The sequence below is a fragment of the Ranitomeya variabilis genome, chromosome 3, assembly GCF_051348905.1.
Source record: "Ranitomeya variabilis isolate aRanVar5 chromosome 3, aRanVar5.hap1, whole genome shotgun sequence".
Taxonomy (NCBI): Eukaryota; Metazoa; Chordata; class Amphibia; order Anura; family Dendrobatidae; genus Ranitomeya; species Ranitomeya variabilis.
Genome location: NC_135234.1, coordinates 43,113,942 through 43,141,281, shown reverse-complemented (window position 1 = coordinate 43,141,281; position 27,340 = coordinate 43,113,942). Strand labels below are relative to the sequence as shown.

At 41.4% G+C, this 27,340-nt stretch overlaps 1 protein-coding gene across 4 annotated transcripts in view; it reads right to left on the bottom strand.

Moving 5' to 3' along the window:
• APP (amyloid beta precursor protein) overlaps positions 1-27,340 on the bottom strand; it is a 307,189-nt gene that overhangs the window by 23,719 nt on the left and 256,130 nt on the right. For all 4 annotated transcript variants that reach the window (XM_077294003.1, XM_077293999.1, XM_077294001.1 and 1 more), the window contains 4 exons: positions 26,164-26,238; positions 15,305-15,463; positions 11,665-11,793; positions 7,825-7,924 (listed from right to left, as the gene is read on the bottom strand). In XM_077294003.1, coding sequence (XP_077150118.1) covers positions 7,825-7,924; positions 11,665-11,793; positions 15,305-15,463; positions 26,164-26,238 — 463 coding nt within the window. The remainder of the gene's footprint in view (positions 1-7,824; positions 7,925-11,664; positions 11,794-15,304; positions 15,464-26,163; positions 26,239-27,340) is intronic.

Here is a 27,340-nt window from a genome sequence, read left to right as displayed (position 1 = left end):
TATAATACCGGTCATGTCGTCAGTCTTAATATATATTAATTAAAATGTACTTTGTTTGTGGACAGCCCCCTTAAGTTTGTTTCCATATTGGATAAGGAAAAGGTTTCTCAATAGTACCCATTTTTTAAAATAAATATTAACGATGACCCGCGACTTTGTCCAAGTTTTTAATTTTGGCCCATGTGTATTTGAGTTTGACATCCCTGAATTAGAAGTTATTTGCTAAACTCTGGCTACTGCGTTATGTTACTTTTGCTTTTGGTCATTAGAAGTTTTCAGCTGATTTCAGAGGCTATTTTTGAAAAACTGACGATAAGAAGTACAGCCATATTGGTCTTCACTTTTTAATCATTAAATAATTTTTTTTTCTCTAACTACAATCAGAACAAGTATAATAAGAGAGATGGCTGTGCATATGTGCAACTACATTAGTTCAAAGTCTGTAGTAGTTTTTCCCATAACTCTCAAAGACTAAAATAAAGAGCCGCACACATGGGTAGATGAAATGTCACCACATCTCCAGGAGGCATGAGAGTCAAGGTAACCCTTATTTTTTCAACAGGAGAGGTTTTCGGAGGAAACCGCATCTACTAGACATTATGGCAAATCCAGTGCATACACCATAAATATCTAAGATGGACAAACATCTTTACATTGAAACTGACAGGCGATTCACACTGCCCAGACCACTGTCAGCAAGAATTGCAGTCAGGTATATTATTCTCAGGAATGTTCCAGGCATTTCAGAGAATATACACTTTGAGGAACCAGCCGGGCACCATAGCCGAACATGAGACTAGTCCGGCACTGCGCCTTGCCAGTTTTAGCAGCGCTGGAGAAGATGACTTGATATGTCTTTCCCTATCTACTCTCAAAAGAGACCTTCAATCAAAGGTTAACATTTTCTGAGCACCTCTCATGTGATTTGTGACTACATCAAAATTCAGATCAACTTTGATGTGGTCATAAACCAATGTGAATGAGTTTACAAAAAGACTGATTAATAAAGATACAAATTCCCCATCAGAACGGGGGTCACTGAAGGATTCTTAGTTTATGCATAACCAGCAATGTGTAAGAAATAAAAGAATCTGTAGAAGTCAAACGGTGCAAAATTTTCACGATAACATTTCTTTTTTCGACAGCATCCATATCCTTTAAGACCAAAACGAAGACACTATTGTCACTTATTTCTGAGAAAGCTCAATAGCTAATTTTCCTGGATTCGTTGTACATTAATGAGAGCTGCAGAGATGCTGCGAGTACAGATTTGCTCTGGTAAATGAATTTTCTTCCAGCAGGAAACCCCACGGAGACTCAGCAGACACAGAAGCTTGTAATGAGTCATGAAACTCTAATAAAGAACACAGGTCGGGAAAACCAGCGTGAGGCCTAATCACATCTAAATGTACACAAGTAAATGACACAAGATGTATAGAGAAGGCTCTGCAGCCACAAAATGCCCATGATATTACACGAAGATATGTAATAAAAAGTAAATAACGTCGTGTACAGGAGCCGGAGGGGAAAAATGTTACAAATATAAAGGACGGGGTCAATTGACTAGTTCTACATAAAACTCCTTGGCCCTGAGCTCTTGGGCAATGTAGAACATTACCTGACAAGGAAAATTATGTTGCTGTAGTAAAAGAACAATTCTCTAGAACATATTTATACAAAGATGCAAATATTCTGAGAATATTATCCATTGACTTAAAGTCAGGAGCATGAAGATTCCTTCCTGGGTGCCACAATAACATTTCTCTCACTGGAGGTCTACCACAGGCTCACCCTAAACTATAAAGAACATGGGCACGTCCAATTTTAGTTACAAACTTTATTTTCTTAGGCGCTTCATTGAGAGGGCACAGGAACCATGGTTAATATGCCGCTACTTGGAGGCTGACACCAAGAATAAAAGCTTGGGAAAAAACCTCAGCTCCTCCACAAGATCCTGCACCTGCCCAGCTAACACCCAATGATTTCTTCTTCTTAGTGATGAGCGAATATACTCGTTGCTCGGGTTTTCCCGAGCACACTCAGGTGACCTCCGAGTATTTGTTAGTGTTCGGAGATTAAGTTTTCATCGCCTCAGCTGATTGATTTACATCTACTAGCCAGCCTGAGTACATGTGGGGGTTACCTGGCTACTAGGGAATCCCCACATGTAATCAAGCTGGCTAATAGCTGTAAATCATTCAGCTGAGGCGGTGAAAACTAAATCTCCGAACACTAACAAATACTCGGAGGTCACCTGAGCGTGCTCGAGAAAACCCGAGCAACGCTCATCACTATTAGCGATCTCTTCCATCAGGCAAAGCTCCTAGCGATGGTTTTCACCTGTCTCTCTCTTTTTTTGGGATAGAGTAGTCTTGCATTCGTCACCCTTTCTCCCTAGCATGTTCTCCACCTTAATGGGGAGATTGTTCTCCTTCCTGTAGGTAGTTCACTTCTCATCTCCCTGAGAGGTTCTTACTTAATCTGATGTAGTCAAAACTGTGAAGCTCTCCTGTCTCTCACAGAGTCATTCAGATGGCTTGTTGGTTATCCCAGTTTGCTCTTGCAGATGTTGGGCCGCCTCTTGGGCTACCACTGTTCATTGGTTTCGATCTGCCAATGTGGAAGATCGGGCTAAGCTAAGGCGCCGCTGCCAGGGCATGACTCACATTTCAAGTGTGTTAGAAGCCTCCTGTGTCATACAGCTCCAGATGGTTGGTCTTCTATTCCTTAGGGCCACTGAGCTCTTACTACTGTGTCAATGAATGAAAGTTTTAGTCAAAGGGGACTGCAACCGGCAGTTGCTCAGGTGGTAACCTGAGGGATTGCTATTCTTCTTTGATGATACCGGTATCAGTTCTCCCACCCCTGGGACTGCTATGGAATGTCCCATGAATGCTTTGTCCACTAATGAGAAAGAAAAATTAGAATTTTTGTTGCTCACTGTAAAATCTGATCTGTTTCCTGTAGCCTTTATTGGGAGAAACTGTGCCCTTTCGTTTGGGGAGGGTCTTGGTTTTGCTACTTCCAGTGTTCCCATATGAAGGTTACGAGAAATAGATTTTGCGGTATCAAAAATCCTCATATTTGGTTGTGAATTGTGCAACTGAGAGAGACAAATGGTTTCAGATATGCATCTAAACCTCGGTTAGGGCCTGGGTGTTGGATTTGGTAAAAAGAAGGCAGGGCTCACAAGCAACTGATCCATTTTTTGAGCTGTCCAGGTTAAGGGTTTGTCTGGTCATACCACATTTATGACCAATCCAACGGATAGGTCATCAATATCAAATTGGTGGTTGTTTGACACCCTGCACTTCCATCGTTTTGCTGTTATTTGTCCTGTGGATATGTGATAATTAATTGATTGGAGAGGTTCCAAACCTGATAGAAGGGAGCACCAGTGTGCATGACCAACTGTACCTAGATTTGCTCTCTATGGGGCGGATGAGCTCTGCTTTTTCCGGCAGCTCCATGGAGAATGAAGGGAGCGGCGACTGGGCATTCGCACGGCATCTCCTAATGGGAATAAAAGAGCACTGATGGGGATAAAAACGTGCTGATCAGTGCGGATGCCAGCAGTCAGAACCGCTCCAATCAAAAAGATATCACCTGTTCTCTGGATAAGTGATATCTTCTTTTCATTGGAGAACCCTTCTAAGTCCCATTCGTTAAGGGCGTTGGTTTGACAGACTTCAAAGCAAAGATGTGATGTCAACTAGGAACCCTCCAATTGCTATGCAGCTGGTGGATACTAAATTTTAAGTTGTCAGGATGTCAGATCTCAGCTCCGGGAGGCCTCTTATTTTTTCAAAAGAAACAAATTTGAAAGAAGCCCGAAGAGTGCAAAGTTTGCTAAATGCATGCAAATAATTACAGACTTGTCAAATATAAGATAGGTGCATTCAGTCAACACTGCAAGGCCATTATCCATTATTTACTTTGATTGAATGTCTGGAGGATAGCGCAGTGTCCTTACTTCATTCATAGGTTATATGCAAATAGCATTCTGGGTTGAAAAACAGCTAACTTGTCACTTTCCAATGTACAAGTAGGGTTGGCACGTCAGTAGTGTTGGCATGCCATCAACAGTGTGCAAACCTGGGACACTGGGATATAAAAGTCCTTTTTTATATATGCATATGTGTTTAGATACCAATAAGAAAACACCCTACGATTTTGCACATCGAGTACTTGGCCAATGTACTATGAGAGGTTGCCAGGAGCCATAAGTTACGGTATATGATATCCATGAACGAAGGAGCCACTGGAGAGGCGCACTTCACATCACTTGTGGTGCACCTCTTAATGAATCAGGGGCATTTGACTCCAACACACCCCCTCTTCAAGACCGGCATGAAAATTTGCTGGTCTAGATGAATTGGGGCACCAGTGCCAGGTTTCCTCAAAGATTACAACTGATTGCTAGGGATCCCAACAAAAAGACTCTTAGCGACCGGCACTAAATATTTTTTTTTTAAATAAACAGGTAATTTAACCCCTTTATTCCCCCCCTCCCATCCCCCCAAGGCTGTTTTCACCTTCATGACCAGGTCAAATTTTGCAAATCTGACCAGTGTCACTTTATGAGGTAATGACTCTTCTGGAACACCTCAACAGTTCCCACTGATTCTGAGACAGTTTTTTCGTGACATGTTGTGTTTCATGATAGTGGAAAAATGTGTTCAATTCAATTTATTTTTATTTGTGAAAAAAATCGGAAATTTGGCAAAAATTTTGGAATTTTCAAACTTTTCATTTTCATGCCCTTAAACCAGACAGCTATGTCACGCAAAATATTTAATAAATAACATTTCCCACATGTCTACTTTACATCAGAACAGTTTTCGAAAAAAAAAAAAAAAATTTGTTAGGAAGTTAGAAGGGTTAAAAGAAGTTGGCCAGCAAATATTTTTTTTTAGGGCCCACATCACATTTGGAGTGACTGAGGGGACTATATGACAGAAAAAAATTAAAATTGACACCTTTCTAAAAACTGCACCCATCAAGTTGCTCAAAACCACATTCAAGAACTTCAAGTGCTTCACAGGAACTGAAGCACTGAGGAAGGAAAAATAAACATTTAACTTTTTTTTTTTTCACAAAATTTTTTACTTTAGACCCAATTTTTTTTTTTTCCCCCAAGGGTATCAGGAGAAAATGGACCCCAGAAGGGAGGGTGTAATTTGGATTTGGGAGTACAGAATTTGCTTGATTTCTCTTTTTCGGGGGTGAGGAGCCATTGCGCTTTTTGCAGAGCCTTTGTAATACCAGTAACGTGGAATCCCCTATATTTCCATTAACAGATGACAGACCTGAGTGGGGACTTGTTTTTCTGTAAATTGAGTTGAAGCTTTTGTAGGGAACATTTTACATAACATTTTGGATGACATTTATCCTGCGCTCTACGATGAGCACTTACATTGGGCTTGCTGAATTCCTGAATTATGTGATACAGATGATACCACTACAGATGATACCACTAGTGATGAGCGAATATACTCGTTACTCGAGATTTCCTGAGCACGCTCGAGCGTCCTCCGAGTATTTTTTAGTGCTTGGAGATTAAGTTTTCATTGCGGCAGCTGAATGATTTACAGCTATTAGCCAGCTTGATTACATGTTGGGATTCCCTAGCAACCAGGCAACCCCCACATGTACTCAGCCTGGCTAATAGCTGTAAATCATTCAGCTGAGGTGATGAAAACAATCTCCTAACACCAAAAAATACTCGGAGGACACCCGAGCGTGCTCGGGAAATCTCGAGTAACGAGTATATTCGCTCATCACTAGATAACACTCAGGGAGCCACTCACTATAATGAAGCAGCAGGGTTACTCTGGACTTCGTCTGGCCTCTGTTCAGCAGTGTCCTTTTCAGAAGTGCACAAAACTGTGGCCGACTGCACTTTTATGCACGCCGTTTCACAGGTCCTATGGCATCCACAGTGACTCCATCTGCCTCATTACAGGGAATCTTCCATTAAGGGTTCCGTCTGAATCATATATTTCAGAGGTTTACATAGAAGCCCCGATGTAAGCACTCAGTGTAGAACGCATGATAAATGTGAACCGACCCTTACTGCGATCTTTGGGAGGCAGAATGAACAAACCAACGGCAGGTGAAGAATTGTTTTCATTTATTTTTACGCCGTTCCCCATGTGGTATAAGCTATTAGACTACTTTATTGTTCAGGTCAGTAAGATTACAGCGCTGCCAGATTTATATTTTTTTTATGTTTGGCTGCTGTCACAGACTGAAAGTTTTTTTTTTTGCAGAAAATAAGTTCTTGCATATTTTGAGAGCTATAATTGCCCCATACTTCGGCCCACAGAGTTATGGGAGGGCTTGTTTTTTGCAGGACGAGCTGACATTTTTTTTTTTGGTACCATTTTCAGGCACAAGACATTTTTGGATTGCTTTCTATTACAATTTTTGGGAGGCCGAATGAGCAAAAAACAGCAAATCAGGAATTGTTTTTTAATTTTTTTTCATACCGTTCCACATGTGGTGAAATTGATAAGGCAGCTTTATTCTTCGGGTCAGTACAATTACAGCGATACCACATTTAGATTTTTTTTATGTTTTGGCGCTTTCACACAATAAAAACTATTTTATAGAAATTTTTTTTATTTTCTCATTGCTTTATTGAGAGCTGTAACTTTTTTACTTTTCCGATCATGGAGCTGTATGGTGGCTTGTTTTTGTGGGACAAGATGACATATTCATTGGTACTATTTTTATTTACATTCGGAATTTTAGATCGCGTTTTATTCCACTTTTTGTTAGTTGGTATGATGAAAAAAGCAGTTTTTTACCTTGCTCTTGTTTTTTTTTAATTACAATGTTCACTGAAGGGGTTAACTAGCGGGACAGTTTTATAGGTTGGGTCGTTCTGGACGTGCCGATACTAGATGTGTACTTTTTTCTTTTTTATAAAAAAATATTTATTTGTGGGTACAATATATGCATTTTTTCTTATTATTTTGTGATTTTTATTTTTACCATTTTTTTTATTTTACATTCTGCCTCCTTTGGTACTTTCACAGCTCTGATCGCGGTTATAAACCATTGCAATGCGGACACAGGTTACACAATGCACTGTGCATGATCTAACTAAATTGCTAACACTGGTGACCGGGTTTCGTCATGACGACATCGGGTCTCCATGGCAACGATCGGCCCCTCGCAATGACGCCGACTGTAGGGGAGAGGGGGCACCTCCTATCCCTGCCTTCTAAATGCTGCGATCGATAGAGGGTTAAACTGATGGGGGCGGTGCGGGCACCACTCCTGGGTGTGAGTGCTGGGTGTCAGCTGTCATGTCGCTGAACACCCGGTGGCGATCGCGCGCGCACAGCTGCTTTGCAAACAAAATCGCCTGTTTTTTTTTTTTTTTTAAAGGTGCCAAGGTTTTTAGAATGGTTTTAGGGTATTTTGAGGGCGGTAAATTAAAAAATCCCTTTACTTTTACTGAACTGGTTTTAGTTTTTGAGATAATTAATCCATGAAAATATTGCATTCCCCCAACGTGACTTGTGTGTGACAATCAATGCAATAGATTTTGGTCTTTTGACAGTAAGTGTAAATAAATATCTCGTATAATTGTTTTGTGTTTCAATTTGTAACTTACAATGCCACAAAAGGGATTTTTTGAAGCCAGAATTCTGCTGAAATTAATTAACTATTAAATATATCAGAAACTAGATCCAATCTGGCAAAACCAAAGTCATATTCTTAATCAGCACCATAAAAGTAATATAAAAGCGTTCAGACATCGGGATAAAAATCACGTTACTTATGATCATGAAAATGGTGAAATTTGCTTACCAACTTCATCCTGGATCTCCTCGGCCACAGCTGGTACTTTGTACAGGAGGGAGAAGCTCTGGTTCATCCGCTCATTAATCACACGGAGGTGAGTCATCACCTACAAAGGTCACACACACGCAAAGGTTTGTCAAGTATTTCACAGTATTTCCATTTACTATTACGTCTGAGCTACTGACCTCACTTCTGGAGAGCAAATCTGCTGTTCACAAATTACAGCAGTGCAGTAAGAATGATCTGTGATTTGTGCAGAGGTCATTGTAGGAGGAGGTGAGCTGTGATATCACCTATTGTGGATGGTGGATCCTGTGTTATCTACTGTATGTAGAGGTGATATCAGTCATTGTACAGGAGGAGGTGAGCTGTGATATCACCTATTGTGGATGGTGGATCCTGTGTTATCTACTGTATGTAGAGGTGTTATCAGTCATTGTACAGGAGGAGGAGGTGATCTGTGACATCACCTATTGTGGATGGTGGATCCTGTGTTATCTACTGTATATAGAGGTGTTATTAGTAATTGTACAGGAGGAGGAGGTGAGCTGTGACATCGTCTATTGTGAATGGTGGATCCTGTGTTATCTACTGTATATAGAGGTGTTATCAGTCATTGCACAGGAGGAGGAGATGAGCTGTGACATCGTCTATTGTGAATGGTGGATCCTGTGTTATCTACTGTATATAGAGGTGTTATCAGTCATTGTACAGGAGGAGGAGGTGAGATGTGACATCGTCTATTGTGAATAGTGGATCATGTGTTATCTACTGTATTTAGAGGTGTTATCAGTCATTGTACAGGAGGAGGAGGTGAGCTGTGACATCGTCTATTGTGAATAGTGGATCATGTGTTATCTACTGTATATAGAGATGTTATCAGTCATTGTACAGGAGGAGGAGGAGGTGAGCTGTGACATCACCTATTGTGAATGATGGATCCTGTGTTATCTACTGTATATAGAGGTGTTCATTGTATAGAGGCTCTCATTGTAATACTGTCAGTAATGGTGAGACTTTAGAAAAGTCTTCTGTACAGAACAGGAAGTGTCAAGCATATTATGAGGCTAAATAATTTGCCCTGTACTCAGCAGCTGCTCACTGCATAAAGACTTGCAGAGCAGCAGGTGTCCGATGGTGATAGGAGAGGGGCTGTGAGCGCGCTCTTACACTGAGGGCTTGGCTTCTGCAGTGTCACAAAATGCTCATCTCCTCTCTGTTCGCATCGGCCGCCTACTACTGTGTGATCCTTGTCTGCTTTGCGCACTGAGCTGCCATTGTAGACACAATTTAGATCAAGGAGTGCCTGCTTACTGACACTGTGTGAGCTCTCCGCTCATTCACTGTTAGTGTGTGCAGGGTTGAGGATACAAGCAGCACCATCAATCATCACAATGGGTGGGGCAAAGGATGTAAATTGACAAGGTGGAATGGTTCACCGAGTACTTGGCCACGCCAAGGGTGTACTGAAGCCCCTTCACTTATTTACATATCTGGTTTTACATAAAACAAGATAGGTAAAATCTGTACCACAAGTAGGATTTACATAGGGGTTAATCCAGTTCATTAGAATATAGGAAGTGACAGATCCCCTTTCAAATGAACATTATTTTTTTCTTGTCCCAAAAAGATCTCTAAAATATGTTTCACCCAGATGTAAAATGATTACAATCTTACATTTTACCAATTCGTTATAGAAGGCTTTACAAAACTCAATGTAAATGAACATCCTCCCACTGTGACATGAATAGAGAAGAAAGAACCCACTTTTTACCAGTAGCAGGGGTCCATCGCTTGGACAGTGGGGGGTCTGGGGAACTGTAGAAATCACTATTCTTGCAACATTAGGTACAGCGGTGTGATCTTGGCCAGCAAATTCAGTAGCACAGCTGGTACGAAAAACAGAATAGCAGAAGACACCCCACCCCTGCAATTTTACAGCGCTGCTGCCATCTCTGCACAATCTGCAAGGAGGCTGAAAGCGCGGTCTCCTCGGAACATCCTTTAGCTGCTATTATTGCTTAATGGATTAATAAAAATGGGTCCGCGAAGAAATGGGAATGCTAATAGGCCACAAGATGCACAGATTAGCAGCACACACGGTATCTACAGCAGGTACACCCAATCTGCAAACTGTCTGCATATCCAAATATATCATCAGAAGCTTTTTCTTCTTTTTTTTTTTTCCCTTTCCTCCGTACCACAGTAGTCATCTGTTTTCCGATGCATAAATCTGTCAGCCATAGATCAATAACACATTAGCGCCACAATGATCTACTAGGTACATCATCTCGCCTCCAGTTAACTCTTTTGCTGACCAGTTAAGTCTACGATGCCTGGGAGTACGTTTTCTAGCCAAAATAAAGCCTGCAGAACCTGCAGTCTGATTGTACTAGAGGCGTAGAAGCGTCTGACTCATCCTTTTACGAGACGTCTTTATATCTAGTCTGCAGATTTTTGCATCTATCCTACAAGTCTGGCGTTCCTGCAGATTCTGAATGATATATACTGCTGTATCCGCGTTTCCTACCGCAGGGCAGGGCTGTGGAAATACATGAGAGAACGGCTTCATCCATTCTCATGATCTATGATAAATCCCCACAATGGAGCATATATGGATCACACAATATCCTAGCAATATGCAGCAATCATTAACGGCACAAAACCGCTGTAAGGCTAGGTTCACAGGCTAGGTTCACATTTGTACGTCTGCAAACTTATTGCAAATGAATCGGATGTATACCTGAAAAATCTAGGCAAACGTGCCATACATCCGCCTATGTCTGCAAAGAGAGATACACACACACATATATATATATATATATATATATATATATATATATATGTATATATTACATCCATGTACGCAATACGACATAAAACCAACAAAACGTAATCGAAGGAACAGTCTTTTGCCCATTTTAGTCTACGGGTACACATTCCAATATGTCTAAATACCATTACTTTGCAATACAGGAATATACATCCAGCAGAATGCACTGTATCAATGTGAACACAGCCTAAGCATACATTATACCAGCCCTCTACATCCTATTTTAGTCATGTGGACATCAGACAGCTTCAGTCAATCACTGATTGGCTGCAGGGATCAAATGCCGATCCCACCGGAAGAGTAAGCAAGAAGACTGGTGGAAAAACCAGGCAAGATTATGAAGGAGCGGTGAGAGATTGACAGGCGAGTCAATTTTTAGGCCATGCTTGTTTTAAAGCATTAAAAAGGAGTGGACAACCAATTTAACCAAAGTAGAGCCAAAAATAGGCTTGGCCTTTAAGGAATTAAAGTATTTCTGGTAATCGCTCCAAATTTCATGTACCATAGAGGCAAAAGATGTTGCTACTTCGACGATGCGGGAAAGAGGGCGCCCAACTCTAGTTGCCCTCTTCCTTTATTCCAATGGGTGGTGAGAACTTGGGCGTGGAACGTGTTATTCACAGGACTGACAACTTTTGCAAACAAAGGTGTTGTGAATAAACCCACTCATCATGAAAAGCAGATGGGAGACAACAAGCATCAAGTCCTCGTGTTTTGGCGGGTCAGATAGGTGGTTGGACCACAAAGTTGCACCAAAAGTTGGTTTCTCTATGAATGCCCTTGCTCATTAATTCTTACCAAAAGTTCACATTGATAAATCCATTTATTGTAGTAGACCCGAAATCCTTACTCAGAGTAGAGCCACTGATCCCATCTAAATCTAACAGTTGTGTATCTAGGACCTTCAATGGACTCTTGATACATGACAATAAATGGACAAGTCACGTTTTTCATCCATTTATACTCTTCTCATTTTAAGGTTCTCAACAAGATCTTATTGTAAATTAAGTTACCTGAGATCGAATCTGAGCAGCCTTCTTGGGATCTACCATGCGGACATGCTCGAAGTGTTTGAGAGTGTGCTGTCTGTCCTTCTGCTCGGCCCGTACATACTTCTTCAGCATATTGAACACATGGCGGGGCTGCAAGATAGAACAAGACGCTGAAGATCTGACAATTCAATGCTCAGATGGATTTATAGCAGTCGTTAAAAAATCCTACATTATACTAAGTTAATTAGTAATGGCCCCAATTTCATGCGAAGAAGGCCAAGAGGGAAAACAACAAAAATACTACACAAATTGACAAGATAAACTAATAGATAACAAGGTGGAATTAAGTAGATAATGTTCTAATCACTCGTCATTTAGAGCCAATTCTGATGGGTGATCAGTTTGTAGTGTCAGCCATACCTATAGGTAACAATCCCAGATTTTATGCACAATCTCACGCTCTTTATCAATCCCTGACACATAAATACTCGTCACATATAAAATTTGTACATAGAAAACGAGATACAGGAGTTTAAAGAGTAAATGGGCTTTAAAAAAAAATAAATTCTGACTTATTGTAGTGACGTCAGAAGTTTTAACGGTGGGAATGCAAGTGCTGAGACTCCTTCTGATAAATAAAGAAAGAGGTGTCAGCTAAGTGCTGCTCTCCCTGGCTAGATAAGGGAAGGGCTCAGAAACTTTCCTACAACCCGCCTTCAGCTAAACTCACCTCTTAAGAAAAAAACTCCGCTAGTTGGGAGAGGATTTTAAGCATGGGTGGATTAGAAGGTGTGGCCAGCATATTCATGGGCGGGGCTTGGGCTAGGTATATGTGCATGCTACATGTACTAGTCTCTGTTTTTCATCCATAATTGTTAGGATATGTGTATACACTGTAGAAAGGTTGACTTTGGGACACATTGACAAGACATCTCTGGAGACCTTTCAAATAAATCATGCTGTCTGTCAGAAAGAGGAAATCCTATTGATTGTGTCACTGTTGTTTCTAGCCTCACTACCCAGTATTGATTGAAGTATTTAATTGGAAAACGTCCAAGTCTCTCCAATATCTGTAAGAAAGCTGGCTGTGCCAGCAGAGCTTGACCTGATGTGTACAATCACACCTCAAAATAAATGCACAGAAATGCTGAGATACAGGAAGAGCTTAAATATAAAAATCTGTTTTTTTTTCATAAAATAATGAAAAAATTGTTTCCTTGGTGAAAAAGAGAGATCTTCAGGAAATCAGATGAGGAAGTCTCCTCACTCCGCTTTATCTGGCGCCTAAGGTATATTTAGTGACATCAAACAAACATCGTTACATTTTTTTAATTATGCTAATCTCTGACCCAGTTTAACTTTACTTCCCATCTTCTTCAATAAATTTGTTTTCTTCGCAAAGTTCACTCGGTAATTCCTCCGAGTGTTATCAGCCATGCGAACAGATTCTTAGTCAGTGTGTCCAGGTGGAACGAAGTAATATAAATCATATGCGCAGCTGAATTATACGGAGGGTCTAGAACACACACTTCAGACTGTTAGGAATGTTTCGTCTGTGGTTAAAACAAAGAACCATAAAAAGAAAGATCCGAAGGTTTAGAAAAAGGTGGATCTACAGCTAACTTGGTCATTGAGGAACGAGCCCCCAACACAAAATCTGAAACCCCACCACTGCTTATCATGTGCCATGCATAATATGCAAGTAATCTGTCAGCAGGTTTTTGCCATGGATTCTGAGAGCAGCATGATATAGGGGCAGAGAGCCCAATTCCAGCGATGCATCACTTACTAGACTGCTCGGTGTAGTTTTAATAGAATCCCTGTTTTCTCTGCTGCAGATCTTGCAGTGCTCAGAATGCTGAGCTGCGTATAACCCCGCCCCCACTGCTGATTGGCTGCTTCCTTTGTACATTGTGAGCAAGCTGCCAATCAGTAGTGTGGGCGGGGTTACACAGATTAGCCTGACTGCCTAGCACGTGACACCTAGTCCTGCAGTGATAATCTGCCAATAAAATATTAAATGATACCGCAGCAAGCTGTTGAACAAGTGACACATCCCTGGAATCAGGCTTTCTTTTGCTTTTAGATTAAATAGAAAAAAATTGCAGACAGATTTCCTTTCAGTGGTGGTAGGGACTTTGGGCTTCCTCAGGCTCTAGGACTTGTCGGAACTGCTACATCTGTACCCCATATCGAATCCCTTGAGGTTACCATGGTAATTACTTTATTAATATTCTATAAGCAAAAAAATCAATATAGAAATCATCCAACCAAGCCAGAGGCTCAAAAAAGTAGGTCTACCAATAAGGGAACTTAACTTAAGATGGGGTCTGGTGCAACAGAAAGTAGACCAATGTCCGAAATTGTACTGCAGTTGTTGGTGTCGTATATTCTATAAATGGGTTCTAAGAAAATCCGACTACTCAAGGATGCTTTCATAGCATCTCAGTGCCCAATGTCAATTGTGTAGTCCAGGATTAGTGGGTCACTCACTCCTTTCAAGGAATATCTGGTATTTAACGTTGAAACAAATCAAGTGGTTGTCCTAAGGAAGGAGTCGGATTTTGATTCTGAAACGCGTTGGCAATAAACCACTTCAAAATATTTTTACCCTTGTATCCGTTTGTGAATCAAAAGCGCACTTGAAGTTCACGTATCTTGGCTTTCTACACATTGGTCTCTAAGGTTATGTGCGCACATCGCGTATTTGCAGCAGATTTTTCTGCACCCGAGTTTTGGCAGAAAAAAAACTAAATAAAATGTGTGCCTTTCTGACATGTTTTTACTTGTGTTTTTCTCTCCATTCATGTGAAACGCTGAAAGAATTGACATGACGCAGATTTGAAAAAACTCCTTGAAGGTTCAAATCCACAAAGAAAAAATAATCAGAAGTGTACAAGATTTCAGAAATCTCATTCACTTTAAAGTGCAGCATTTTTTACCCTTGAAAAGTAAAAACAAAACAAACAAACGTAGCTTGTGGACAAGTATGACGTAAATTAATGACGCACAAGTTAAGATATTTAAATGGGAGAAACTTATTTGAAAAGAATCTGAAGCTGAGCGAAGGAATGAAGTTACGAGATAAAACATTAATCTATTTTTTCTTTCCAGTGGGTGGAGGACCTCGATGGTGAGGGCCTTTCTTTCTTGAGATAACAAGGAGAAACTCATACTTACAAAAGGACCCTGCAACCAACATAATGTCCCTTTTTGACACCTTCCATCTATCCCGTTATGAAATCACAAAGGTTGGAAAAATAAGTCATCGCCCAAATCAAGTTCTTACTGATTGACATAGTTGAATACTACAATATCTAACGTTCTTCAGAGGCTGGAGAAGACCATGAGTCTAGTACCAGTGGATGACTATTGTGTATCCTAAGTTTCCAGCCTATGGTGTGTTGCCAGTGGGTGCACTCCATGTCATTAGTGGCACAGTCTGGCTTTCTTCTGACCATAACCATATAGGACACCTCATGTAATATTTTGAGTTGGTGTTACTTTGCTGAAGAACATTGAGTATCTCAGTAAGTTTTCTATGCAAAAGTGAAAATTTGAAACCTCCATGAATTCTCTATACAACACTGTAAAACTAATCCAACAACAGCTACAAGTGCAACTTATTTGCATTACACATATGAAACTGTTCATCTCTTACCCTTGGTGGGTCAGATTGTAGAGCAGTGATATAATTTTCCAAGGCTACGCGTCGACGATCATTCAGTATGGCCTCAACTCGAACCATGTGAGTCTCAACCAGCTTCTGCCTCTCGTTGGCTGCCTCTTGTTCCAGCGATTCCACCTTCTCCTGGAAACGCTGTAAAGCACAGAAAACAGAGCATGAATTAACAGATGAATGGAGCCAAAGGATATGCACCAACAAAATGTACCAGACCTCACGTCTGCCATTCCCTTTAGGTCATGCCTGACAACTTTCATAAAATCTGCTTGAGGTGGTAGGGGATTGCAGCTTGTAGTTAACATTTATTTGCATAAAGATGAACTAAACATAAATCGATGATGTAGGATCCCAACATAATAGTAAAGGAAACATCGGGAAAGAATTGTCTTACGGGGAAGCTTGTACAGCAACCAGGAGACTTGCCATGTCTTCCAGGAATTCTCACTTTTTCTGAGAGCATCCCAGACATTCTGGGAAAGTTAATGAGTATGGTCTAAGCTACGCACTCTGGAAATTAAAAAATATCCAACCCTCTGTACTGGGAAAGCTACTATTGAGATCCTCATAAGTACGTTGTTTTACCTTCCTCTATTATAGAGGGAACACGACCCCTCATCACTCTAGGAGGCAGCAATGCAAACAATTTCATTTTTAGTTTTCCATTTAATGTACTAAAAAGGGAAACACAAAAGCTATGCTGAGAAGAGTAGCAGTAAATATATATACAGTGGGGCAAAAAAGTATTTAGTCAGTCAGCAATAGTGCAAGTTCCACCACTTAAAAAGATGAGAGGCGTCTGTAATTTCTGTAATTTACATCATAGGTAGACCTCAACTATGGGAGACAAACTGAGGAAAAAAAATCCAGAAAATCACATTGTCTATTTTTTTATCATTTTATTTGCATTTTATGGTGGAAAATAAGTATTTGGTCAGAAACAAAATTTCATCTCAATACTTTGTAATACATCCTTTGTTGGCAATGGCAGAGGTCAAACGTTTTCTGTAAGTCTTCACAAGGTTGCCACACACTGTTGTTGGTATGTTGGCCCATTCCTCCATGCAGATCTCCTCTAGAGCAGTGATGTTTTTGGCTTTTCGCTTGGCTACACGGACTTTCAACTCCCTCCAAAGGTTTTCTATAGCGTTGAGATCTGGAGACTGGCTAGGCCACTCCAGGACCTTGAAATGCTTCTTACGAAGCCACTCCTTCGTTGCCCTGGCGGTGTGCTTTGGATCTTTGTCATGTTGAAAGACCCAGCCACGTTTCAACCTCAATGCCCTTGCTGTTGGAAGGAGGTTTGCACTGAAAATCTCACAATACATGGCCCCATTCATTCTTTCATGTACCCGGATCAGTCGTCCTGGCCCCTTTGCAGAGAAACAGCCCCAAAGCATGATGTTTCCACCACCATGCTTTACAGTAGGTATGGTGTTTGATGGATGCAACTCAGTATTCTTTTTCCTCCAAACACGACAAGTTGTGTTTCTACCAAACAGTTCCAGTTTGGTTTCATCAGACCATAGGACATTCTCCCAAAACTCCTCTGGATCATCCAAATGCTCTCTAGCAAACTTCAGACGGGCCCGGACATGTACTGGCTTAAGCAGTGGGATACGTCTGGCACTGCAGGATCTGAGTCCATGGTGGCGTAGTGTGTTACTTATGGTAGGCCTTGTTACATTGGTCCCAGCTCTCTGCAGTTCATTCACTAGGTCCCCCCGCGTGGTTCTGGGATTTTTGCTCACCGTTCTTGTGATCATTCTGACCCCACGGGGTGGGATTTTGCGTGGAGCTCCAGATCGAGGGAGATTATCAGTGGTCTTGTATGTCTTCCATTTTCTAATTATTGCTCTCACTGTTGATTTCTTCACTCCAAGCTGGTTGGCTATTGCAGATTCAGTCTTCACAGCCTGGTGCAGGGCTACAATTTTGTTTCTGGTGTCCTTTGACAGCTCTTTGGTCTTCACCATAGTAGAGTTTGGAGTCAGACTGTTTGAGGGTGTGCACAGGTGTCTTTTTATACTGATAACAAGTTTAAACAGGTGCCATTACTACAGGTAATGAGTGGAGGAAAGAGGAGACTCTTAAAGAAGAAGTTACAGGTCTGTGAGAGCCAGAAATCTTGATTGTTTGTTTCTGACCAAATACTTATTTTCCACCATAAAATGCAAATAAAATGATAAAAAAACAGACAATGTGATTTTCTGGATTTTTTTTCTTAGTTTGTCTCCCATAGTTGAGGTCTACCTATGATGTAAATTACAGACGCCTCTCATCTTTTTAAGTGGTGGAACTTGCACTATTGCTGACTGACTAAATACTTTTTTGCCCCACTGTATATATATATATATATATATATATATATATATATATATATATATTGCTACAACCTATAGTCTTACTAATGTCATTGAAAACTAATATTGTGCAGCCTATAAGACCCTCCTCTGTCTCTGTCCTTTCCCTCTCCTGTAAGCACGGTTTTGGAAATCATCACTAGATAACTTCATGGGGATGTCTCATGTATTTAAAATAAGTTCCAATATGAGACAGTATTTTATTATTTAGTTTTTGTTAATGCTGCTGCTATTTATTATTATTTATTTATATAGCACCATTGATTCCATGGTGCTGTACATGAGAAGGGGTTACATACAAGTTACATATATCGCTTACAGTAAATAAACTAACAATGACAGACTGGTGCAGAGGGGAGAAGATTTATTTATTCTTTATTTTTAAAAATTGTCCTTGGGAAAGGCTTTCCTGTAGGCAGATACTTCCTCCCGGCCGTGTCTGTGTAGATAGTGTGTCCATTTTATGGTAATAAAACGTCGATAAGTTAACAATCTAAATGAAGTTAGTGCCATTTACATTGGCCAACAATCAGAAAATGAGAACTGCTAGGAACGCTCGATCATGATTATCAAACTGTTTAGACAATCACCTGACAAAAGAGCAAAACTGTTGTTAGTTGTGGGAGATTATTTTTAGGCAATCTTAAAAATTATCATTCACAGCAGTGCATCGTTCTGTGTAAATATGACATGTGCTTCCAAAACCAATGATATTCTAAGAAAACAGAATGATCGGACTAATCGATCGTTCTGTCTGCATGGAAGTATAGACATACCAGTAAACAATCGCTGATCGGCTTGTATGTAGCAGTCAGCATCATAGATACAGGGTCTTAGTCCAGTCAAAATACGAAAAAAAAAATACTTAAATTCCAAGAAAGCGTTTTATAGTTTTTTTTTTGTAGTATTACATGTAGGGAAAAACATACTAAAAGTTTACCAAGATAGGGTTACCACAAAGGGTCCAAATGTGACGTCAAAGAATATGGCCGCCAAAGCTGTAAAATGTTAAATGCGACTCGCCTTTCAGTGTCTATCATATTTCTTTTACAATTACTACTATTATATTTATTATTTAACGATTTATTTATCTTCTTTTACAGAGCTGAGAATGATGGAAAGTCAAGAAACTTGCCCCTTATGCAGCCATGAAGTAGAAGACGACGGAGAAAGAGTGGTGATTGGTGGGAAAGGAGCTGAAGGGATCAATAAAGCCAGTATTGAGAGGGGCGTTAGCACTGTGGTAGCTGCTGGAGCAGTGGTGCACAAGAGATGTCGTATGAACTACATAAACAAGAAGCAAATAGACTTACATAAGAAAGCTACTTCCGTTCATCGTTCACCTGCCAAGAGAGGGACACGGGTGTCTACTGGATCCTATGATAGCACGACGCAGTGTTTGTTCTGTGGACATGAAGTGGTGAAGACAAGATCTAGCAGTGATTTCGATGACTATAGCTTTGTTAAAATGGATGGATTTGTAAGGTCCATCATGTCACATTGCAAACAGCATAATGATGACTGCGCAATCACCATTCAAGGTAGAATCGCGTACTTTGGGAAGGACTTACATGCTGCAGACTGTCTGTATCATCGTTCATGTGACATTAACTTTCGGACAAATTACGGAATTCCTATGCGTCATGGTTGTAGATCTACTACAAAGAAACCGCGGAAGGTGGGGAGGCTGATGAACATGGACCAAAAGCAAGCGTTCTTGAGAATGTGTGCATTTCTCGAGGACAACGATGAAGAGCAACTGACTGTCACAGATCTTGCAAAGAAAATGACGGAGTATCTTGTCGAAGGAGACAGTGCTGCCTATAGTAATAAATGGCTGAGGTATAGGCTGGAGGAGAGGTATGGCGATTCGCTATTCATAGAGTATGAAGGGTTGCCTAACATTGTAACGTTCCGTGAAAATACCAGAATAATCCTGAGAGACTATTTCCGTAGTCAGGAAACGGATGAAGAAGCCCAGAAGAGAGACATCAGAGACTGCGGCCAACTAATCAAGAGCGATATCAAGTCTAAGATCCCATCTTCAACTGATGAATATCCGAAGACTTCTTCGCTTGAATGTCAGTCTGCCTTAGATTATCTCCCCCTGAGTTTGCTTTGCTTGCTTGAAACCCTCTTCGTTGGAAAGGACATTCACAGGAAAGTCGCAAGCATTGGACAATCAGTTGTTCAGGCTGTACGTCCCAGGGCTGTAGTAGCTCCATTGCAGCTTTGGTTAGCAGTCCAGCTCCATCATCATCATTTCAGGTCTCGATTTCTTGTAGACAGTCTCTCAGCCATGGGATATTGTTCATCATATTAGGAAGTTCAGCGATTCGAGGAAAACGCTGCCGCTTCTGTTGGCCAGGATGTACTCGGTGGTACCATAGACAGACTGGATACGGCACTGCTGTTCGCTGTGGACAACGTCGATCATAATATCATCAAGTTAGATGGGAAGGGGACTTTCCACGGCATGGGGATGGTAGCTACTGTGACTCCAGGAAGGAAGGTCAGTTGCACTGTTCTCAGACAGAAGACTGCGGACTTGGAGATGAACAAAGCAGAGTTGATGTAAGGGAATACCGTTTCGCAAAACACACTCGCCGAAACATAAAATTCAAGCCCTTGCCATTTCTCGACGCCATTGACCATCATGTTGATGTATTGTGGGAGATGTCTTTACGCTTCAAACAGCCTGCACTGAGCTGGAATGGAATGATGCACATGCTACATAAAGACTGTGATCATCCGGGGTCGTCTTCGGTAATCTTCCTGCCCATCATTGACATGTATTCCGGAGACAAGTCATGCATCTTCTCTACTCTTGAGTATCTGTGCAACCTTGCTGATAAACACCGATCCACTGCAGTTGTTACATTCGATCAGCCACTCTACTGGAAAGCGTCAGAAATCAAACACGCGGTGCCTGAAGACAGCCCTTTCAAGATGTTGTCCTGATGCTCGGGAGCTTCCACACATTGATGAATCTTATGGGTGCAATAGGAACGTTGATGGATGGGAGTGGAATCAAAGATCTTGAGAACAATTTACGGTGACAATGCTGTGCAACACATCATGACTGGAAAGGCAGTTCAGCGTGCAGTTCGTGGCCATCTCCTCCTTGATCAGTGTCTTACTCAGCAAGTTGCAGACAAAGTACTTTGCGACCATCCCGGTTTTGCAGGCCTGTTGCAAGAACTTGAGCAGTTGAATGCTCGGACACTGACAGGGGAGAGTGACTTGAATTCGGTCATCACTTCTACCTTAGTGAAATTTTCCACCTCTTGTCCACCAAAAGAAATGGATTATCCGGTCACTCTCGCACCAGTAAACTATGGCTGAATTACCAACAGATGGTTGGAATTGAAAGGGAGCTTATCGAGGCCGATCGTACAGAATCCTGGCTGATGCACCTTCATGCTGTAGCTGAACATTTGCCCATTCTTGCAGCTGCTGGGCATGGGAACTATGTGAAGGCCGCCTACCTTTACCTCCAGTCTATGACCACTCTGGAAGATGATATGCCATCAGTCTTCCATAGATTTATGAATGGCTTGCATGTTGTAAGGCGGACTGATCAGTACTGGGCAGGCCTGGGTTGTGACCTAGTCATCGAGCAAGCTCTGATGTGCTCCCTAAAAACTGCAGGACGACTCACCAGAGGAAGTGGAATGTTCGAACATCAGAGGGCCTTGTGGACTCTGTCTGTGCCAGTGTCCTCTTCCTACAATGATGCAATGCAGGGTTTCACTCACCAGAGCTTTGTCACCAGTGAACAACACAAGGAGGCAAGAACGTCAAGGACGAGAAGAGATCGTGAAGACCTGGAGAAAATTGCAGATAAACTCAAGACCTTTTCACCTTTCTCTGATGAAGTGTCTCTTCGCAACATTATCACTGGTGTCAGTGCAAATAAGGATGTGAATGTCCATAACCTGTTCACCATTGGCAGAGAAATAGTGGCAACAATGGAGGGTCAATCACTGTTTTCAGTTAAGTACAAGCGGTCAATGAAAGCCAAGACCCTGGCATCCAGTGAAGCTATTGACGTTGCTAAGGACAAAACAATAGACCCCGCTATAGACCCCCGGATACTTCACCCGTGCCAGAAACACTTCTGAAAATAATTCACTGCATTTGTTTTTGTGGTTGTAGTACACTTCGGTGCACTTGCAAAAGACACGGACTTACCTGTTCACGGGTATGCGGACCATGTCAAGAAGGGCATTGTGACAATGAGTGAGGAAGCAGTGTATGATGATGAAAATAGTGACTATTGACCTGACACGCTTAGGCTACGTTCACATTTGCGTTGTGCGCCGCAGCGTCGGCGCCGCAACGCACAACGCAAACAAAAACGCGGCAAAACGCATGCACAACGCTGCGTTTTGCGCCGCATGCGTCCTTTTTTTCTATTGATTTTGGACGCAGCAAAAATGCAACTTGCTGCGTCCTCTGCGCCCGGACGCGTGCGCCGCAGTGACGCATGCGGCGCAAAACGCAAGTGCACCGCATGTCCATGCGCCCCCATGTTAAATATAGGGGCGCATGACGCATGCGGCGCCGCTGCGGCGCCCGACGCTGCGGCGCGGACCGCAAATGTGAACGTAGCCTTATTCAGTGATGAAGTAGGTCTTAAAATGCACTGTGTATTAATTCTATAATTTCTAGAAATGTACATACCATATATGTCATGGCATCATTGATGACGTCATGACCTCGCCTGTCCATGTAGTTAGTATAAAACTTTGTATAAAAATTGTTATATGAAAATATATTATACAAAATGCAAACTCTTCTGTAACCTAAAGCTACAGCTTTGAAATAGGGAAATATTCGTTATTTTTAGTGCGATGGCTGTCATCGTATTATGACGTCATAGTTAGGACCTTTGTGGTGATCAATTTTTGGAAAACTTTTAATATGTTGTTCCCCACATATAATAGTAATAAAAAAAAATCATAAAACGCTTTCTTGGAATTTGTTCCGGGTCAAACTGTATTTTGACTGGACTATCTTCTCCGTGTATATAGTCTGTATTGTTACTACACTTTTACCTAGGCCTCCAGCAAGTAAACAGAATATTGATCATCTATCATCTATAATTAAGGGAAGTCTGTTAGATTTTTGCCTCCTAAAGTACTAACATCATGAGCATGAGTGTTTCCATGCCCAGGGAATATGTGATACCTCTTCTTAACGTGAGCAACGATCTCACTGAATTTCATAATACACCGATATGGCTGTCACCTACGGCGGGGACAGTACTTAGCATGATTTGGGACAGGTACAAATGGCACATGACAAGATTTCACTGCCTGCCAGAACAGTAACTCAATCAATCAAGGCCTGTATTAGGAGGGTCTTGTGGATAGCTGTCCTGGGAACACAGGTCATAGGAACAACGTTAATTTCCTTGCAATGCTAAGTCCATTTGTAGACACAAAGATACATTTGCATAAATCGAATACATCTTAAACCTCTATACCCGACACTGTTTTCAGTTTTAGTTCAACTTCTAATGATCATGAGATGACTTTGATGACTCGTTACCAGTCTACACAGTAAAGCTGAAATCGGCATTAACTGTAACACGATACAGAAGATATTTCTACCAACACTAGGGCTCATGTAGAATGGAGGAGAAAAAAAAAATAGACTTCTGGGGAAATATACTATACAACCGAGTGACTGTGTGACATATGTTTTACCTACAGACCAAGTAAACTTCTACATAGCAACTGGAACCTTATGTTAAAGAATAACTAAACTTTCTTCCTGATTTTCCACATTTAGCAGCACTTGAATTGCCTGGACACTGTTGGGGCACAGGTCTTCACCGATCAAGCAATAGACTCGCGAGCAGTGGGCAGCTCAGTAGACAGGAGCACACAGCTTTGCGGATATTACTTTCTATTGAATCAGTACCCTGCTCAGAAAGGAGCTGCGTGCTCCTGCCTGCTGATCTGCGCACTTCTCAGGGGTCTATTGTGCGACCAATGGGGGTCTCAAGAATTCGGGTCCCCACCGATTTGCAAGCAATTCAAATGCCTGCTAAACAGGCAAAATCAGGAATAAGGCTAAGCTCCTCTTTAGGTCGCGGTATTGAGCACTTGTAAAGGTATGCCTGCTAAAATTCACTTGTGCTGTTGACCGGTGGTATCGTGCACGCTACATTTCTTTTTTTCGCATTTGACTTGTCTCCTTTGACCCTTCGATACATTTCTGCATGGTAGAAATTGATTTCTTTTGTGATTGGCATTGGAATATATTTTACTGATGTGGATTTTATGCTTATTTCAGCATTTCTGCAATCTTCATAGGAGTGGGCTGCAATTACGTAAATGCAGAAATTAATGCGGTCAATCCCAAGAGGGCCATCAGTGTGTGTGGCGTTCATCACGAGTGTTTTCAGCTAATGACTCCTGTCCATTGCTATGACAGATGAGGCAATGTAGAAAAGTACAAGTGGCCAGCAAGTCTATTGTAGGACATGGTTTGTTAGTGGTCCATATGGACTATATGTCAGACCTGTCGATGGTTAACCATCTGTGAAGATGCTTCCTTAATTAACAATATGTTAGTACAATGGCAACCACTCAGATTAATGCTACAATTCCATACATCAATAGTAAAATAGAAGTTCTTATGGGGCATTAAGCCATTTTTGGTCATAAAGACAGAAATCTGTACTCAAGATGGCCAAAATGCAACCGAAGAATTTTATGGAACAGGTCAACCATCTATTATGGCTCTCCCCAATGCAAATCTTGGGGGGAGAGAAGGATTAGGCATGATCACACTCAACAAGTCCTATCATTGGTTCTTAAAGGACATAAGCTAGAGCCAGGGACATCTGACAATCCAATTGTGAACATAGGCATGCTCAGCTGAAACAAGCATACGTGTGTGGGAGATTTGGCAGGAATACCTAGTGGTCAAACAAGGATAATATATGTAATGTTTTTGGGGGGCAATTTTAAAAAGAAAAAAACAAAGTTCCCCTTAAGGGAGCAAACCGCAAAGTCCTGACATAAATGAGACGGTCTCAGAACCCCATTAAAAAAAGACTCACCAGAATGTTCCTTCCCTGAAGCCTTAAAGGGGTATTGTACATTTATGGCATGTCCACGGGATATGCAGTAAATATATTGGGAATGGGAGGGCCACCAATCGGACATGCATCTATCTTTGAAATAGGGTCCTAACGCCAACCACCTCTCCGATCTATTCTTAAGCTAGAGGCGAGTCCCATTGGTGGGACCTGCATTTATTATGTGTCACAAATGTATGACATAGGAATAACCCTTTTAAAAATTTCAGCCCCAGACATAGTTCCCTACAAGCATTAGCCACAATGACCCGTAGGCCAACATTTCGGATTTTAAAATAATTTTTTAAGCTGGTGTTATAATGTATTCTAATTTACTGAGATAATGACTTTTGGGTTTCATTGGCTGTAAGCCATAATCATCAACATTAACAGAAATTAACACTTGAAATAGATCACTCTGTTTGTAATGACTATCTAATATATGAGTTTCACTTTTTTGTATTAAAGAACTGAAATACATTAACTTTTTGATGATATGCTAATTTAGTGAGAAGCACCTGTATATGTCTCCCTATAAGGCTAGAGTCACACGGCCGTATAAATCGGCTGTAGATTAGAATGCACGGCTGGCGGCTCTCCTGACCAGAAAATGAGAGCCTGTACTTCTTATGCAGCTGTCACACTCTGGTCAGGAGAGCCGCCACCCAGTCCCAGCTTTGCATTCCAATCTATATTCGATTTATACGGCCGTGTGACTGCACAAAGATTTATAGCTATCCTATAACTAAGCAACAATCCAGAATATTTGATAGCACAAAACCTGTCAGGTCTCATGAATACTGAATGAAAGGAATTCACCTCAGTTAAAAAAAAGCCCTTGAGTGTTGAAGTGACGCCATGCAGACTTGTCCAGTCTGGACCCTCTAATGGCCGACGGCTCGGTTGAGGTCACGCTACACAATCACACAGCCAACACTGGATTTCAGCCTCATAAATAACACTAATGCTTTTAGGTCAGCTCTATAGACACATCTTGTAGATGCCCTAATTCAAAGGCCTCAGTCCTCGTACCGGATGGTTATTAATTAGTGATGAGCGAGTATACTCCTTGCTCGGGTGATCTCCAAGTATTTGTTAGTGCTCGGAGATTTAGTTTTCATCACCTCTGCTAAATGATTTACAGCTACTAGCCAGCCTGAGTACACGTGAGGATTCCCTAGCAACCAGGCAACCCCCACATGTACTCAGCCTGGCTAGTAGCTGTAAATCATTCAGCTGCCGCGATGAAAACTAAATCTCCGCACACTAACAAATACCCGGAGGTCACCCGAGCGTGCTCGGGAAAACCCGAACGATGAGTATATTCGCTCATCACTAGTTATTAATCTATTAACCAAAAGTCCAAGATCTCTTATTACCTCTATCACAGCCTTCTTGTCTGCTTTTGGAAGATTCTTGGCTTGACGCTCAGCTTCTTCCCATTCTTTCATAACCTGCACAAAGAAAAACAAATATGAATTAAACACCACATTGGAAAGGCAATTAAAGAAAGTACAGACGGATTGCATATCAAGACTTAAAGGGAACATGTCACCAGGTTTTAGCTATCCTGTCTGAGAGCAGCATGATGCAGGGGCAGAGACCCCGATTCCAGCGAAATATCACTAATTTGATACAGTCACTGTTTAATCTGCTGCAGATGTACCAGTTCTCTGAATGCTGAGCTGTGTATAACCCCGCCCACACCACTGATTGGCAGCTTTCTGCTCATGTACACAGAAAGCTGCCAATCAGTAGTGGGGGCGGGGTTATACAGAGCTCATAAATATGGAGGACTTCCTGGCAGCAGGTTTACTAGTCCTCTAGTGATAATCTGATTAAAAAAACAGTGATTTTATCAAAACTACAGAAAGCAGCCCAGTAAGTGACACATCACTGGAATCCGGGTTTTTGTCTCTATATAGTATTGCTCTCAGATGAGGTGCAAAAACCTGGTGACAAATTCCCTTTAAAGGGGTTTTTCTCATGTAGGGCACATGAGGACTTTTGAACATCACAGAGGGGCTACCCTCCACATCAGGAACCCTCCTACCCATATTTGCCAAAACAGAGAACTACTTTATGCGAGTGGCTCCTGTTCTGGCGCACTGATATTAAACGGACAGCCATTTATGTAAATGATGACAACCATGTAATACTATATTTCCCCAGCAGTAGCCTATGGCATGAGCTGAACTTTGGGCAATCAAACTGATTGCCTCGGCAGACACATTTTGAAGGCACTACCTACGATTTTTTCCTCTAGCTCTTCACTTCCAGTACCGAAATATTACAGAAACATTTATGAAGAAGGTGACTCAGAAGATGTCCTTGCCCACGGATCTGTCTGTAATGGAGAACAAGCAAACTATGTTCCCAACCTTAAATTATAGACATTCGCTTTAAAATCTGTACATGACATAAAACCCAGCCTGCAGACCATACACTGCAGATACATAAAGCTAATCCTACACATTACACAGCTTCATTTTCCCTGCGTCTCCGTTATTTAGGAAGTAGGACGCGGTGTTCCTGAGACAGTGTTATTAACCCTGT